At 35.2% G+C, this 19,078-nt stretch overlaps 1 protein-coding gene across 1 annotated transcript in view; it reads left to right on the forward strand.

Moving 5' to 3' along the window:
* Rme-8 (receptor mediated endocytosis 8) overlaps window positions 1–19,078 on the forward strand; it is a 1,025,705-nt gene that overhangs the window by 85,907 nt on the left and 920,720 nt on the right. The window contains exons 8-9 of the mRNA XM_090414028.1: window positions 9,068–9,128; window positions 14,577–14,672. Coding sequence (XP_090270154.1) covers window positions 9,068–9,128; window positions 14,577–14,672 — 157 coding nt within the window. The remainder of the gene's footprint in view (window positions 1–9,067; window positions 9,129–14,576; window positions 14,673–19,078) is intronic.

The raw sequence follows: 19,078 nt of genomic DNA on the forward strand, positions 1-19,078 counted from the left end.
TTTTATGAAATGTTGGTGCGCACACTCTAATGTGCTTGTTTTAAAAGAATATTGTTTATTACTTTACTTTTTAACTCAAATCGTTTCTTACTTTGTTATTTTCATGGTTGCTTTACTTGTACAAAATGCCAATATGTTCTAATTTTAACTAACGTATAATACTGTTATTTGACCTTATTCCTTTCGTAATCTACTTAGCTTTACACCCCCACCCCTTTCAAAGCTGTAAAATATAGTCTCATACATGCTAGTATCGTAGACCTAGGAAAAGCCTCTTGCTGGGACAAAATCCTTAATCTACATTGCTATAATTCAAATGTAGTAATCCTTAAAAATTTATTTTTGTTAATGACTGTGCCATTGAGGATCGTGTAAAAGAATTTTCTATCTTTCCTTTACATATAAAAGAATATTTTAGCTAAGCACGTGGAATAACTTTTAAATCAATTCTATCTCAAGCAACTCCGAATTATTCAGTCGTGGCTGTAACTTTCTTTAGGTCACACAGATTTGATTTGTTTTATGAGACAGTGCATTGGCTAACAAAGATCAGGCAGGCTATTAACAAAACCAAACATGTTTATTCTAACTAAGACAATTATGTACAAAAGTAAATAGGACATATCACGTGCGTACTTCTCCACACATTCATTAAAACAATTCACTTAAAGCTTTAGACAAAGAAATTATTTACACTCAACTTATTAAACTTGTGGATGGATTTTAGCACACATAACCTTACTCTCAATACTATTAATATAAGGCAAAATTACGCTATACATGTTCCAAGCATTATGTAACACAAGCATTATTCAAGTCTACTGTATTCTATTATACACATTCAAACTGACGTTCGTCCTTCTGACCTTTTCAAACACGTTATACCATTAGTTAAACAGAATCAACATGTATCGTCTGTACACACAATCTAGGCTACTAACATAAAGCAATCTACTTACAAGGTCTCTATATCATGTACAGTCCTGAATCCAAAAGGGTAAGGGTGAATTCTGCTGGCTCCTTTCTTTTTCTTGCGCAACAGCTGTGATCGGGCACTGTCCAGCTGTTGTCGTCTTGCAGATTCCTTCCTTGTAACTTTAATGCATTTTTTTTATCGATGTTAGGAACTTTGTCGGCTACTACAAATCAGCACGCACGTGAATCGGTACATTCTTCGAAGAATTTCACAGAAGGATATCTTGTAATACTGCCAGCAAACTCCCCATGATCTCCAGAAACTACTGCTCATGGGCAAATAAGTCAAGTTTGTGCCTGCAAGTGATGCAAGTCTAGCTGATCCTACAGGTAGTGCAAGACCAAGGCAACTTGTGGTAAAGGTGGCATAAGCTCTGATCACTAATCTTAATATTTACCCTTAATGCCAATATACATCTCCAAGAAGGGGATGCATGATGTTTTGTATTAAAGGCAAGGGGCCACTACCCAGACCGGTTTCGACCTTTATTGAGGTCTCATCAGTGGGAGCTAGGCTAGAAATACCAAGATTTAGTAATACAGAGCTTATAAGTATTTTACCAGAACAAGTTGCCATAAGGTGTTTTAACCTTATTAAATAAAAATCTCTGGAGGAGATATAAATGTAGAAGGTATTTTACCTTGGGTAGAATAAATGTTAAAAATACCAAGCAATTTTAAACCTGGTTTTACTCCATTTCCCAAGTAAGCTCTTTTACTCCATTTCCCAAGGGAAATGGGGTATTTTACCTTGGGTAGAATAAATGTTAAAAATACCAAGCAATTTTAAACCTGGTTTTACTCCATTTCCCAAGGGAAATGGAGTAATACTAGGTTTAAAATTGCTTGGTATTTTTAACATTTATTCTACCCAAGATAAAATACTTTCTACATTTATATCTCCTCCAGAGATTTTTATTTAATAAGGTTAAAACACCTTATGGCAACTTGTTCTGGTAAAATACTTATAAGCTCTGTATTACTAAATCTTGGTATTTCTAGCCTAGCTCCCACTGACGAGACTTCAATAAAGGTCGAAACCGGTCTGGGTAGTGGCCCCTTGCCTTTAATACAAAACATCATGCATCCCCTTCTTGGAGATGTGTTTTGGCATTAAGGAGAGCTTGTGCCACCTTTACCACGAGTTGCCTTTGTCTTGCACTACCTGTAGGATCAGCTAGACTTGCATCACTTGCAGGCGCAAACTTGACTTATTTGTCTGTTTGCTTACTTGAGAAATGGAGTAAAACCAGGTTTAAAATTGCTTGGTATTTTTAACATTTATTCTACCCAAGGTTAAAATACTTTCTACTGCTCATGGGATCGCGACTCTTCCCGTCCTCAAAGCTTGCCACAGGAACAAAAAAAATGAGAGAGCCCTCAAGCCTCAATCTCCGCCTTTTATGTCATATCCAAAAAAAGTCCTGGATTTGCTGGTAGCGCCCTTATCACCCACGCTTACGGTAGGTTTTGGCGGTAAAACTCAGTCCGGTGACCTTTGAGACTGTTGTTGACCTTCAGTTTACTAGCTTAATCCTGTCGTGCTTTTTAGTTACAATTGCTTGTGGTTCTACATTCAGTTATTCTAACATTATATTACAAAATTATTATACATTAGACAGGTTACATGCATTTCTAATTATATGTATTTTAATGGCCCATGTAAAATAGATATAGGTGAAAAATATTTCTATTTTTTCATCAAAGAGATTTTACAGTAACTCAAGTTCGGAAAGAGAATTTCACTTATTAGTTTTGATCTAGTGTTTATTTAACCCTGCATTTGTTCTTATAAATGGATGAAACTGGAGATCATTTTGTTTTCCACAGAAAGTTGTGTTTTTTTCCTTCTAAATAGTGTTCTTCATGATAGTGTGTATCACACCCACAGTCACTTCAGTATTACAGAATACTGAAGACAAGAACTGTATTGTTCAGACAAAGAAAGGAACTGAATTCATGCAATGAAAATTTGTTTAGAGAAATGTAAAGCCAAAAAGTATTTTTCTCTTCATGGATAATTTTTTGAAGTAGTGTAATTTTCCTGATATTGTTTATGCTGAAGTTTACTGAATTAGGACAAGGTTCTTTATTTGCAAAGAGTTAATAGATAAAAATTGATAAAAACTGAGTTAAATGACATAGGAAATATTCAGTTCTTTACTGATAATGCAAAATTAGGAGATGTAGAGAGCTTGTAAGATGATTTAAGTAAACAGGATGACTTAGATAGATTGGAGTTCTGGGCTAAGGAGAATGGATGTCAATTTAATGTGACAAAATGTAAGGTTATGCATTTTGGGGTGAAAAGATTAGCAGCAGTATACCACATTGGTGGAACTGTGCTCCAAGAGATTGATGAGGCCAGGGACTTGGGAGTGTTGGTGGATAAGGAGATGAAGTTTAGGGGACACACTGCAAAAGTAGCCAAATCAGCTCATCAACTCACTTGGTTGTTGAAAAATACCTTGACGAGCAGAGACAAGCAAGTTATTGTACCTCTGTACCGAGCCTTGATAAGACCTCATCTCGATTACTGTGCCCAGATTTGGTCACCTCGGTTCCTTCTTGATGGGAAGGAGGTGGAGAGGATCCAGAGGCGAGTGACTAAGATGATAACAGGCCTATGGAATGAACCATATGAGAACAGGTTGAAGATTTGTGGGTTGCAGAAACTAGTTGATAGGCGGAGGAGGGGAGATATGATTGAGACATGCAAATTGCTAAAGGGTTTCTATACAATTAATTCAGAGGATATTTTTGAGATCAGGACTGGTGGTGGGAGAACTAGGGGACACTTATGGAAGCTGGGCAAGAGTGTGGTTAGCAGGGGTGTTAGAGCTGGGTTCTTTACTTTTAGAGTGGTAAATGAGTGGAATAAGCTGCCAGAGTCTGTTGTGGGTGCTATGACGGTGAACGAGTTCAAGACAAGGTATGATAGATACTGTGAGAATGTAATCGCATAGTTGTGTGGACATGATGTTTAGGGCCTCCCTCGATGAGTCTAAGGACTCCTGGAGTCGCCCGAAATAATAATAATAATAATAAGCTCTCAGTATGGGCAAGAGATAATGGGTGTCAGTTTAATGTGGAAAAGTGTCAAGTTATGGATTTTGGGATAAATTGATTACAAACTGGGTACCACATTCATGGAACTGTACTCCAGCAAATAGATGAAGTAAGAGATTTTAGGGATGTGGTAGACAGAGTTGATGTTTAGAGGGCATATTGCTAATGTTGCTCTTAATATTACTTGGCTGTTGATGAACATACACTAGCACATAGAGATAAGGAAGTTATTTCTCTCTATGAATCCATGATATGGTCACATATGGATTACTGTGCTCAGGTCTGGTCACCTGGGTTTCTTGGGGGATGAGGAAGTAGTAGAGAGTATCCAGAGGTGAGTGGCCAAGAAGGCAAATGGTCTGTGGAATACTTCTATGAGGATAGACTGGGTTGCAGAAGTTGGCTGACAGGCAAAAAAGAGGATATATGATAGAAACTTTCAAGTTACTTAAACGGTTTTATAGGATTGATGCAGGGGAAATGTTTCAGAACTTGACTAGAGGGTGCAGAACAAGAGGTCATCCCTGGAAGTTAAGTAAAGATGTGGTTAGTAGGAGTGTGGGGACTAGATTTTTTTTGCTTGGAGAGTGTTGAATGAATGGAATGGGTTGGCACTGTCAGTTGTGAGTGCTTTGTAAATGAGCTCAATGAGAGGTATGATTGTTTGTGGATAGTTTGGGTCTCCCGTGATGAGTCTTCTGACTCCATGGAGGATCTCATACAATAATAATTTATCTTCTGTATTCTCACCAGGAATACAGAAGATAAATTTATTATAGCAAGTAATGACTTTTATTTAGCTACTCTTACACATAGCTTAGCTCTCTTTTTTTTTTTTCTCTGTAGTATTTTAAGTCATTTGCTGACATATTTGCTAGGAACTTTTGGTATTCTTTTTTTCTTGGACTGCTTCTTTAGATTCTTGTGTCCTCCATCATGGTGTTCTTATTTTTCTATCCCTGCAGACAGTTTCATCACATGCCTTCTTAGCTGAATAAATCAGTGTTTTCTTGACAGTTTGCCACTGAGATTCCAAGGTTTGGTTCTTGTTTTCAAATTAATTTTTTTCTTCAATAATATTTTAGTTGAGTCTTCTGTTTACCTGTAAAAGCTGCTCAACTTTAATTACTTTTAAAAATGTTTACATACTCTTCTTTACATTGTAATATTCATTTTTATCCTACTTAACTAAGTGATGGTCACTTCCAGTTTAAAATCCTCTGTATGCTCTTGTATCCTGAACCAGTATGAAGTTATCACTATCAACAGTGACATAATAAGCAGTGCTTTTCTTATATCTTCTGTCTTTTATCCACATTGAACTTGTGTGCAACTTTGTTGGAATATGGTATTAGTAATTACTAGTCTATATTCTGAGCAAAGATCCATCAATTTGCCATCATTATTAGCCTTGATCTTTTCTCCAGATTTTCACAAAATTTCTGCTTTAAGCCAATAAAGAATACAAATTGGCTATGTCCTAAATTTATAGCCCATGCTTGCTTGTTCAGCACCCAGTGGATAGCAATAATAATGGAGCAGACCACTTGAAGGGTCAGGATGGGCATTAGGTCAGAAGTCCATTCTTTTCTCTGCATTCCTTAAAGGTGATGTGGGGATCACCATCATCCCATGTTGTATTTAAATGTTAATAAAATACTGATCTGGAAAAGAATTAATATATATGCTTCAAACATTATTGAAGAGTATCAGTGTGGCTTTTGCAAGAGAAAGTCGACAACTAACAATAAAAGCTTTTCTAGTTTTGATTCTTTTTATTTTTTTATACAAGTTTTGTATCCCTGATTATGTAAGTCTGATGGCTTAAACTTTTTGGGTTTTATTGTTTAATGAAATCTAATTCTCATTAACAGATGTGTCCTCTATTTTATCAAATGAACATCTGCCAAACTACAGGAATATTAGACATTGTGCTGAATATTTTATAGAGGTTTAAAGAAAGTAGTTGCGATGTTATATTTCTTTGTGTGTGTGTACAGTACTGAAGATAACCTTGCTGTGAAGATTAAAATGTAAAATTTTACTGTTAGTAAAATTTTTATCTCAAATGGTAGTTGATTCCATAAATCTAATGAAGTGCTCTTCAACATTGTCACATGGAAAGAAAGGATCCTCATCCATGGAATGAGTACCCAAAAGCAATGCACCTACTTCAGTAAGCAAAAATTATGTATATCTAAGCTCATTAACCATTTAGCTTTTCTCAAAAAAGATGTCAAGACATTACTGTGATCTTCTGTTGCATGAAGCTTAGATAAAAGTTTTGCTCGAACAGAGTCCTCCAAATTTATTCTAACATGGAGAAAGCTCCTGCCAGAACAAATTCAAGAAACAAGAAAAAAATTAGCAACTTTCTAGAATAAAATAAAGGAACTACAACAGATGTCTGGATGAAGTGATTCAGATAACAACTGGGAAATTCTAGAATTATTAACATGATCTTATAGTGCTTCAACAAGGGAACAGAACATCTTATTTCTAAATTTGACAATCTAAAACAACTAATGATCAACAATCACAGCCAATCAGTGACACACACACAAAAAATGAACTGTTGTTGTCAGCCTGTCAAACACCATACTTCTAGTAAAGAAGTATTTTTGCTATTCACCAATGGTTTAAATTTTGCAGATACATCTCAAAACCCCTCAAACCTTTAACAAATTAGATAAAATTTATAATACTGAGAAAAGTATAAAATCTACTTCGTAATGTAGCAGACAAAATTAGACACACAAGTGGCTCATTAGTCGGAACTCTTCCTAGAAATTTTTCAAAGGTAATATGATAGTTACATAGAAAAGATTATCTGCAAATTTTTTATCCCCTCTGTTATTCATTATCTATATGGATCACATGAAGGAAAGTGGTATTAAACCTGATATCAAAATTGGAGATGTTAATATCAGCTCTTTGCTTTATGCGGATGATGTTATACTTCTAAATAAATCCACTACAAGTCTGCACGATTCCCTGACTAAATTGAATAACTGTTGTAATAGATATGGTATGAAGGTCAGCAATAAAAAGACAATGAAAATAGGCAGAATTGTTGAAAATGTCAACTGCGTTGTGAACGGAGAACCTGTGGAACAAGTAAAACATTTCAGCTACTTAGGCACGATTTTTACTGAAGATGGTAAATTAAATATGGAAATAGACAACAGAATCAGCAAAGCTGGTATGGTGGGAAGTCAATTGAATAAATTCATATGGAATAAGAGAGAAATTAGTCAGAACACTAAATTAGCTGTATACAAGACAGTGTTCAAACCAGTTTTAACTTATGGATCTGAGAGCTGGTTTAGAAGTAAAACACTTGACCAAAGACTAGAGACCGCAGATATGAGAGACCTGAGAAAGATTAGAGGCGTGAACAGATGGCATCAATGGCAATATCATATTAAAAATGAGGATATTAGAAAAGAACTTGATATTCAGCATCTAGGAATGCATTAGCAGAGCTAATCTCAGGTGGTATGGTCACTTAAGCAGAATGGGAGAGGAAAGATTAGCAAAACAAGTGTTCTCTTCCAGGTTTGTAGGAAAACGACCCAGAGGAAGACCAAGATATAGGTGGATTAATACAGTACAAAGTGCCTTAGACGATAGAAATATAAGATCTGATAATGTTGGAGTCTTGACAAGTAACAGACTGATTTGGAGGAAAATTGTAAATAGGAAATTAGTAATGATGTAAATTTTTCATGTAGTACTATCACATCCTGTACACCCCTTGTGGGTACATGGCAGGAATTTGATGATGATGATGCAAAAAATGGACTTCTTAATGTCCAGTATGAATACTTATGTATATATCAACTACAATCTCAGAAAAAATGTCAATTTATTTAACAGTATTAATTCACAGCATAGAATAAGAAAATAATTAATATTTATTTAACTTATTTCCTGATATTTCGTTATCATATCCAGCATCTTCAGAGCACAAAAACAATTGTCACAAACAGCAACAATTTATTTAACAGCGAGGCTTGTTTTAAAATTATAACAGAACACAAAGGAACAAAAAGGTTAATTGACACCATCTGTTGTTCAATAGAGAGAGAGAAAAATAAAAAGCATTAATTTGATCTTCAAATTACTGTCTCCCAGATTTTAGATAAATTGATACAGCCATACTTAAGGTTTGAGGAATGTTTTAAAAGAGCTACTGCCGATTCCAAAAACAAATCTTTCTGATTTGTAATGACTAATGACTTCTGTGTAGCATTGAGTTTTCTTCCATTTGAATCTGTGTGAAGAGGTATCCAAGGAATGGGCTGTTGTTCCGACTTACCAGAACAATAGTGCCGAATGAAAATAGAACAAAAATCCATAGCTCACCCACGGTACCAAATGTACCATAGGTTTGTAACCTTTTGTGGGTGGGAATAACAAAAAAAGTGCCCCTAAGAGTTTTCTAAAAAATAATTGACGCAATACAGAAGAGAGCAGTCATACTGATTGATTCATCTCTTATCACTCCAGCTGCTTTCAAACAGGCATTTAATATCTACTTCATTTATCTTCTATAAATATTTCCAATGGTAAATATTCATCAGAATTAGCATCGATTCCTCCTCTTCATCCCATATCCATTGAAACGTGTACAGCTGCCACCTAACACCCCTTCACAGTTCACCTCCTTATTCACAGAAGGTCTCTTCCTCTTTCATTCCTACTGCACTTTGGAACAGCTCCTCTCGTATGTGTATCCCAAGGAATACAGTGCACAGGCATTAAAATCTAATGTTAACAAGTTCCTCCTTTTTCAAATCTCTTTCCGTACAGGATACTAAAATATATGTTATAAGGTTGATCGGCCAACCTCTTGTGTATGGTCCCATCATAAAGATTAGGGTTGAAAAAGAAGAAATTGTTTCATTGTACTCTTGAAATACTATGCTCATAACCATATAGCATTTATTCTTTTGTATATTTTAGCTATTATTTCCATCAACTCCTAAGATAATACTTAGAGATATTTTTCTCTCCACAGTTCAGATGAAGCTGTCACCTCAATTTGTGAATTTTCTGTGCACAAAATATCTTCCAGACAAGTAAGTTTTGATACAATGATTAATTTCTTAACCATTGCTTTATTTATACTTATTTTGTTTTTTCCCCTGCACGTTTCTTTTATTTGGGTGAATGTGTAATAATGTATAGTGTAATAAGATGTGGAAAAACTACTCTTATGTTCTTGTTTAGGAATATTAAGAACTAGTCTTCTTGATCTAGATTAACCACAAACACCAACAACAATCTGTTTTTAACCAGATCTAAATCAGTCCACCAACCATTATTAAACCCTTACTTTCTAACCTATTATGTTAGTAGATAGTACGATTGCTTAAGGGTGGTGGTGGTAGTAGAATGGAGGTATCAAATTATAGGCTTGTTCATATTTATTGTATAGTTAAGATTTTGGAGGAATTGGTAAGAACTCGTGTACTGAATTAGGCAGATGAGGGTAATATTATTTATGCAGTTCAGTATAGATTTGTTAAAGGGCACTCTTGTTTTAGTAATCTGGTTATGTTTTACAATAGAATGGTAAGAACAGTGGATGAGGGTAAGGCATACACCTTACCCTTTCCCCAAGGCATTTGACAAAGTACCACATGATAAGTTGACTTTTAAGTTGCACCATATGCATTTGGATGTCAGGTTGTGGATTGGTGATTGGTTCTCTAATAGATATTGGAGTTGTATATGAGAGAACAGTGCATCAGGGGGCAGGAAGGTTACAAGGAAGCTTTCACAGGATTCAGTCCTGGGTCCATTACTTTCAATCTTTTGATATTGTCACAGGACTTTTCTGCAGAAAAGTCCTGTGACAATATCATCTGCAAATAGCAGAAACAGTTCTGCTATTTGCAGATGATGTGAAACTTGGGAGTGGAAAAGTGGGCCAATGAATGGCGATATTGGTTTAATGCAATCACAGGACTACAGGGAAATGTTCTGCTATTTGCAGATGATGTGAAACTTGGCAGTGGAAAAGTGGGCCAATGAATGGCGATATTGGTTTAATGCAACTAAATTTAAAGTTTTAAAATGTGGGATTCACAGATGGATGCTTCATACTCACTTTGAGTTATACTAGAACAAGTGGAGGAAGCAAGGGATCTTGGGATGATTGTGGATAGAGATTTGGAGTTCTGAGGACATATAGCAAAGGTGGTGAAAGACATCTCTGAGAATTGCAGTAGTGTTGAGAAGAGCCACAAAGCAGTTATCTCATCTGCTTTGAGGTTGACAAAATATTAATGTTTCTAGAATTGAGAAGGCAGTCCCAAAAAACATGCAACCGCTGACATACATCCCTACTAGTAACACAACAGATGAATGAAGTTTTTATGTGGTTCCCACCCATGAAACGTTATTAGTAAACCTAAGTACATTTGTACCATGGGTGGGCTAAGGATTTTTGCTATTTTTATCAATTTTATTTTTTTTTTTGTAATTTGTGATTTTTATTTATTTTTACATAGTCCAGAAACCCTACTCTTGACACCAAACATGGAACTTTTTCCAGCCACTTCAGGCCTCCAATAAGTGGGGCAGTGACATTGGGTAATGAAATCCATCTCCCACCTAAAGACATTCACGAACATCCATGCCCATGGTGGGATTTGAACCCACAACATTTTGGTTGGAGAGCAGGTACCCTAACCACTTAGCCAACCAAGCAAGCCTTTACTCTTATCCACTTTTTCATATGACATTGTGCATTTCAGGTAATTTTTGTGTTATCTGCACTTAAAAATAATTATAGATTAACTAAATTGGTATGGTATGGTAGGGGAGCAATTTGAATAAACACATGGAATAAGATTTAAATTAGCTTCTGAGATTTGGTGATGTTTCCTCCATATCAATGTTTAAAAAAAAAAAAAATCCCAAAAAGCAACTTGTATATCTCTGTCATGAGATATATAAGTTTACAAATCTCGAGTCTCTTCTCATATGGAGCAACCTACAGACCTGCTACCATCTTGGTCACTTGTCTCTGGATATGTTCCACATCTCCAGGAAACCGAGATGACCAGATCAAGATGCAGATAAGGTTTTATCAAAGCATTATGAAGCGGTACAATAATAAACCTGCTTATTTCTACTTGTCAGTGTTCTTCAATCACTTGGTAATCCTATGTACTGTTTTAGCCACTTTTACCATATGAATTGTAAAAGTGGAATTCAGTGAAAAAAGTGGCCCTCTGATGGAATTCACTTTTTGTGTGCTTTTCGAATTCCTTATCCTTGGCACTTGTTGACCTTTGGATACGATGACGTCATTCTTCGCAAGTCTTTGCAACTTTCCACTTACGGTAATCCACTTACGGTAATCTCTTAATTCTTTACTAATCTTACCATTAAACTTGCTGACTCATGTGCCACATTATTATAACAAAGGTTGAATACAATAACTAACAAAATATTATTTCAATGAATATTTAACAAATCTTTTCAGTACATTTTCCTGAATTAAAAACCATGGAAAACCGAACTTGATAAGTAATGAAGTTATTTATCATGAAAGATTTTACATTGCCTCTCCATGCTTCTGTTTTAATTGGTCTTGTGCATCTCTCCACCATAAATATCCACAATATCTTATCTCATCATCTCATCTTACCACTGATCTTCCTGGTTTCTGATAACCAGTTCTTGGTGTCTATTCTGTTTCTCTTTGTCCATCTGTTGTCAGACATTCTCATCCCATATCTTGACCAGTGCCATTTGTTGCCTTTTATTACTAAGGCAATGTCTATTACTTTTGCTTGCTTCCTTATCCAAGTATTATTCTTTTTATCTAATGGGTTATTCCCAAAATTACTCTTTCCATGTTTCTTTGTGTTGTTTTCAGTTTTTCTAGGGGTTTTTTAGTTAGACTCCAGGTTTTACTACCATAGTTCATTGTTGGGGGGAGTACACACTAGTTGTATCATCTTTCTTTTTAAGCAGTTCGGTAAATTGTATTTTAAATATCTCTATAACATTAGGTTAAAAACTTTCCATTCTGCTGTTATTATAGCTGAAATTTCATTATCAAGTTTATGGGTGTTGGTAATGATTGTCCTAGATATTTGTATGAATTCACTATTTCAGTCTGACTGATATATTTCAATTTGTTTTTGTTCTGAAGTATTTCCACTATATATTATTTTTAATTTATCCATATTTATTTGTAGACCTATATCCAGACTTACTTCATTTAATTCAATAATTGTGTTCTAGTTTTTTTTGGTAAGTCGCTATTAGAATAATATCATCAGCAAACTGTAAATTGCCCATTGATATTCAATCCCCTTTTCTCCCAGTTCAATTTTCTCATAGCATATTCAAGGACTGTAGCAAATAATTTTGTTGAGATAGTCTCCCTGATTGACTCCTCTTTTTATTTCTAATTTTCTTCTGTTTAAACATATTTCTGAAGAACCTCTCTCATGTATATGAGTTAATATGTTAATATAAACATTATCTATTCCTATATGTTTTAAAGCTTCAAGCATTTTATTCAGGTCTATTGAGTCAAAGGCTTTTTTGTAATCTATGAAAGCCAAAGAAATTTGTATATTATATTCTTTTGTTTTTTCCATTACTTGATTTTGGCTTGTAAATGATCTAAGAGCCTCCATAGCTAACTTAGTATAGATAAAGCCCTTTGGTCAGAAAGACCTAGGTTTGATTCCCCCGTCTAGATGAGTCTCTTTATCTGGTCTCTTTTGACTAAAGGTGAGTTAACCAGATGATTCCCTTTATCTGGTCTCTTTTGACTAAAGGTGAGTTAGCCAGTCTCATACAGAGGTAGAGTTTTTTTTTTTTTTAACCTGGAAACTTGGTTTTTTCATTCCTCAGAACAGGCAAACTATAAACTCACAGATTAGTCATAAATACTTGGTTTTTTTGGGGGGGGGGGGGATGCAGCAGAGGAGTGACAAGCCAGCTGCTTTAATTTGTTGTAAACCCTTCATTGTGGGGGGGGGGGGGGACTGCTTATCCTAAGGAGTGGACGAGAAGGGAAGGAAATGATCTAAAGTTGATGCTCTAAAACATGCCTGTTCTTTTTGGTTGATAAATTTAATGTACTGTTTAATTTGCCATTACCTTTGCTCATCTGACAAAATATCATTTAAATATACTGGATATACTATATGAAAATATAAGCAAAACATAAACCCTGTTTATGGATTACAGAGTATGGCAATAAACACTAAATTTTATTTGTTTTTTGTGTTAAGAAAATGTTCATTTATCAATATTTAATAATTATGCTAATTCATATTCTGTGAGAAAAATTTTAAAAGGAATTGAGTTGTTCTTGGCCTGCTGATACTCTCGATAATTTTAATCTTTCATTTTTTCAAGCTTTGTTCTGCTGAAGAATTTCTAACAGGAAATGTTAAGAATATTCTCAATATATAAAGTCAGTATTGGGAGAAACTTCTCTGAGATAACTTTCAACAATATGTTGTAAATCCATTTAGTATGTATCTTCTTTGATGTTAAATTTTATAAAATGTTCCTTAAAGGATCTTACCTCAGGATGTTGCTCCATGAAATCAATATCATTGGAATAAAATTCTTGAAAGATCCTATCCTCTCTATGTGAGGCAACTTTTCAGGGTGGAGGAGACCTTCCAGTGATGGTACTGGTACTTTTCATTCTTCCTCTTTTCCTTTGCTTTTCTTCACTTATTCTTTGCTGTACTTCTGAGTCTTTTTTACTATTCTATCTTCCAAACTACCATCACTGGGATCCAACACCTTGCCACCTTGTTGTAGTTTTGTTGTACACCTTTGTTCTACTTTAGTAGAACCTTCTGTTGACCATAGGCACAAAGAAGTTTTAATGTTCAATTCCCCATTCTGATATTTGCCCACATCACTACTTGATATTACCTGCAATTCAAGAAGATTATCCTCATATTTATGGCTGCTCCCTCTTTTCCCTGATTGTTATTGCCTGATTATAAAATTTTGTATTTGTTGCTTAGAAAAATCGCACCTGTTTTTGTCTTTGTTTTTTAGTCACACCTATTATGTTGATCTGTTACTTATCCAGTTCTTCTGCTACTTTCATTTCCTTTCCATTGATACTTCTTATGTTCATAGTACCAATCTTGAACTCTGTTGAGTTGGGATGTGTTCTTGGATTGGTTACAGGAGTTGACTTGTCGTCGTTCATCTTGGTTCCCTGACAAAAACAATGGGTGCTCTTGTTTAACCATGCGATGTCCCATCTGGCATATCTAATGGTAGATACCTAACAGGATACACCACAAGATGGTGAGGATTGGACATTACGTCAGACACCCCAGTCAGTTCTCTGCATTTCTTAAAAGGCTATGTGGAGGTCTCCTCCTAGTTATACAGCTTTGACCCTTAAGTATCATATGGCAAATATATACATAACTAAATGTTTCAGATGATGAGCTTGGTGTGTGTAGATGGTGTTTATTCAGTATTAAAAGTATTGTTGATATTTCTGATATTTTTAGGAACCTGTCAAAAGAATTCTAGGCTTAACAGAAAATTGTCTTGTTGAGAGAGATCCAACTACATACAATATTGTCACTGTCAAACCTTTAGCTGAGGTGAGTACATTCTGTTTTATAAGTAAGATAATTTGAATTAGTTTAGCATGCAATAATGGTAACTAATATAAATGGAAATCCCAGTGTTGGAATAAAATGGTAATTGAAACTTAAACTTTCTTTCTCCTTATGTAGGAGAAATTGTCATTAAGAAGAAAATTTTTACACATTGCAATTATCATCATTTTTGCATTTACATAATGCAAATTGATAAAATTCAAAATCAGAGGTTATTAGTATTATTAAGCCATAATCTTGTTTTTTCATTTTATTTCTTAAAAAAAAAAGACATTAAATTTTTTTTTTAAAATAGTATTTTCTACCAGATTCTTGTTGTACACCAAATCAAAGGCACATTCCTTTAATATACATGGCAATATCCCATCAAGATTCATAGCCTAATATCCAGCTTATGTAAAATTCCCAAAACTTGTTATACGTGAACTGTTGGTATTCCCTTTCATGGTATTGTTGGTATTCCCCCCCACCCCCCCCAAACTTGAAATACACTAATGAAATACTCATTGAATATTTCCATTGGAAGCCAAACTCTCACAGATTATAATACTTACCATACCCAGCCTTGAAAACATTCAACATTAAATCTTTCTTCTTCCACCCTAGTGATCACCACTTTTCTTGCAAACCTCTCCTTTTCACTTCTGTAGGCTTAGTTTTCTGAGATTGCTTGCCATTATCACTTTAACATCAGCTGATATGATCTACTTGCATACCCAGCAAATAAAATCATCTCTTTTTTTTTTTTTATATTTATTCTTTCTTTTCCTAGCCACATAAGTTTATAATTCTCTAAGTTTTTGCTTTGCTACCGCACTTCTTATACAACTTTCTCCTTACTTACTTACTATACTGTCTTCTATCTTGTTTTCGTACCTCTTTCATAACACCTTTTTTTTTTTGCGGCTCCTGCATAATTATATAATTCACCCATTATCATCCTTTAACTCCTTTCATTACTTTTTTCGCTCTTTTTGATATTCAAGACATAATATGCAGGAGATGATATGTCACTAATTACGGGAAGAATGCATAACAAGGTTTCACGAGTCCATGTGTTAAGGCTTAAGTGCTGGAAGGACATCATGTTGGAGGTTTAACGGAGTATTAACAACACTAGGAAAGGATTAAAAACTAATTTTAATGCTTCCAGTATTTCATCTCAGTCAGTCACTGAGAGACATCTTCAGGGAGTAAAAATAACACTTTTAACACACACACACACACACACACACACACACTACTTCATGAAACACATGGGTGTCTGAAGTCCTATCTAGGTGATGCACCCTCTATGGGCGTTTGTAGGTGGCCTGGAATCTCTAATAATTATTGTTTCCCAAATTTTGGGAAGTTTTATGCATCCATATTTGTTTAAATTAGGTTGATTTCTGTGTGCCATTGCAGATTTCAAAAACAGTCTTTCCTTTTTAAATTTACTATGGTGGAGTATAATGGTTTTCTTTCGGATCCTGTGAGCAGTATCCAATGTTCCACCACAGAAAATTTAAAAAGGAAAAACTGTTTTTGGAATCTGCACTGGAACTCAGAAATCAACTTAATTTAAACACAAATATGGATGCATAAAACTTCACAAAATTTGGGGAACAACCTTTAGAGGTCCAAGTTTACATACTAGGCCTCCTTACAAACCTCCTTCTTGTAGATTGGCTTATACGTTGATAATACATGACTATTAAATTATTTAAGGAATTTACAGTGTATATTGGAATATTAATTAAAAGAACCTTTAATAATAATGCTGTTACAAACATCTATAGAGGACACATCACCCAGATAAGACTTTAGAGTCACCCATGTGTTTTATTAAGTATTGTGTTATCTTTGCGCGCGCGCGCGTGCGCGTGTGTGTGTGTGTTACAAGTATTATTTGTACTCCCTCAAGATGTTTCAGTAACTGAGATAAAATATTGGAAGCATTAAAATTAGATTTTAATCCTTTCCTAGTGCTGTTAATACTTCATTAACTTCCCTACCGGCCGAGGTGGATGAAATAGTGAGACCAAATTGCACTTCTTATCCATGTCATTCAACGGGTGTTACAGAATCGTATCCAGATTTAGCTTGACTTCTATAGATATCATGGCAGGTTAAGGGGTTAAACCTCCAATATGAAGGTTTCATGGTAGCTTATAGCTACCCTCCCACGGCCGTATGGCAGATGGGAACCAGAAGAATGTCAGCTCTTTGTTTTATGTGAATGATATTATACTTCTAAATAAATCTGCTACAAGTCTGCAAGATTCTCTGACTAAATTGAATAGCTGTTGTAATAGATATGGTATGAAGGTCAGCAATAACAAGATAATGACAATGAAAATAGGCAGAAGCATTGAAAATGTCAACTGCATTGTGAATGGAGAACCTGTGGAACAAGTAAAACATTTCATCTACTTAGGCACGATTTTTAGTGAAGATGGTAAATTAAATATGGAAATAGACAAGAATCAACAAAGCTGGCATGGTAGGAAGTCAATTGAATAAATTCATATGGAATAAGAGAGAAATTAGTTGGAACACTATGGTTGTATACAAGACAGTGTTCAAACCAGTTTTAACTTATGGATCTGAGAGCTGGGTCAGAAGTAAAACACTTGACCAAAGACTAGAGACAGCAGATATGAGAATTCTGAGAAAGAATCGGGGCATGATCAGATGGCATCAATGGCAATATCATATTAAAATCGAGGATATTAGGAAAGAACTTGACCTTGTCAGCATCCAGGAATGTGTTAGCAGAGCTACTCTCAGGTTGTATGTTCACTTAAACAGAATAGGCGAGGAAAGATTACCAAAACAAGTGTTCTCTGCCAGGTTGGCAGGAAAACGATCCAGAGGAAGACCAAGATATAGGTGGATTGATACAGTAAAAAGTGCCTTAGAATTAGAAGATAGAAATATAAGATCTGATGATGTTGGAGTCTTGACAAGTAACAGACTGATTTGGAGGAAAATTGTAGATAGGAATTTAGTAATGATGTAAATTTTTCGTGTAGTACTATCATATCCTATACACTCCCTTGAGGGTACCTGTCAGGAATTTGATGATGATAATAATATAATATTAAAATAATATTTTATATGCTTTAATTCCGTTATTATAATTTTAAGTAATGATCAATTAGTGCTTTAAACAGTAACATTTCAGAATCAGATGTTACCACATTTTGGAATTGTTTAAAGTTCAGGGTTATGTAACTGGGGGCAGATGTCCACATAGCATAGAAGTCGAAGCTGAATCTGCTAACCCAATGCCCTTTTCCCATCTTTCTGTGGTGTACCCTTTACTTGGATCTTAAATAAATAAGAGACTGGATGTACAAAATTATGCCACCAGTGGACATTTGGTGCTAGAATCACATGATATTTCCTTAATCTTACTGTTTCTGCTGACAAGTTGGTGGATATTAGGAGGGCTAGAATGAATTTGCGTCATTCTGATATGACTTGAAGTGCTATGGATCTTATCTTACCAGAACGTGCATTGCTAGGCAAGCATTTACTATCAACAATGTAGTAACACTAATGCAGCGCTTCAAGAATTCTGGTGTTTAAAGGATAGGAGAAAAGGTCCAGTGACAATAGCAAATCTTAGAAAAATGATGTTTCTATTTGAAAATAGTGGATCTTTAGCAGTGAGGTCAGGACTTGGGCACTAACAGATTATTCTTTAACAAGTTGACGGAGTTGCAACTGCCATCGTGGAACACAAAATGAATAACACCCAAGTCCAGCATTGCTCCGGCAATATCAAGACAACTGAACATGCTATACTCAAATGTACAGAAAATCCTGCTTTAGATGCTGAGGTTTTTCCCCTACAAGATCTCCTATACTCAAGCTTTGCTTCACGGTGATGTGGAAACTCAAATGTAGTTTGCCCTGACATTCTTGGCTCAAATTGGGGTGGATGATGCATGGCCGAGTGATGAGGCACATTTTTATCTGAACAGTAGTGATAATTCACACACTTGCTGCATTTGGGCTGTGAATAATTCTAGGTTCCATCAGACCCTTTTATATTTATTCGGCGAAAGTCATTGTGGTGTGCTTTCACTGCATCGTTTATTATCAGTCTTCACTTTTTCTACTTTAGGTATGGATATGTATTCCTGACTGCTTGCCTGGTCAGTGTTTTTTTTATACTGTGCTATCACTGATTGTTTCATTTAGCAATTTTTCATACCTTGAAGTATGAAGTAATTACTCCATACTTCAATGATATCTTTTTCTTGAGTTTTCATGTCATCTTTATCATCTCTAATTCCTTTTACAGCACTCTTTCCTCCATTTCTGAGCTGCTTCAACAATCTCCAGAATATCTTGCCCACTTCTTGATATTTATTTTCTATGTTTTTCCCATGAGT

Source organism: Typopeltis vanoorti, chromosome 2, assembly GCF_054136105.1.
Source record: "Typopeltis vanoorti isolate ZY-2024b chromosome 2, IOZ_Tvanoo_1.0, whole genome shotgun sequence".
Lineage (NCBI taxonomy): Eukaryota > Metazoa > Arthropoda > Arachnida > Uropygi > Thelyphonidae > Typopeltis > Typopeltis vanoorti.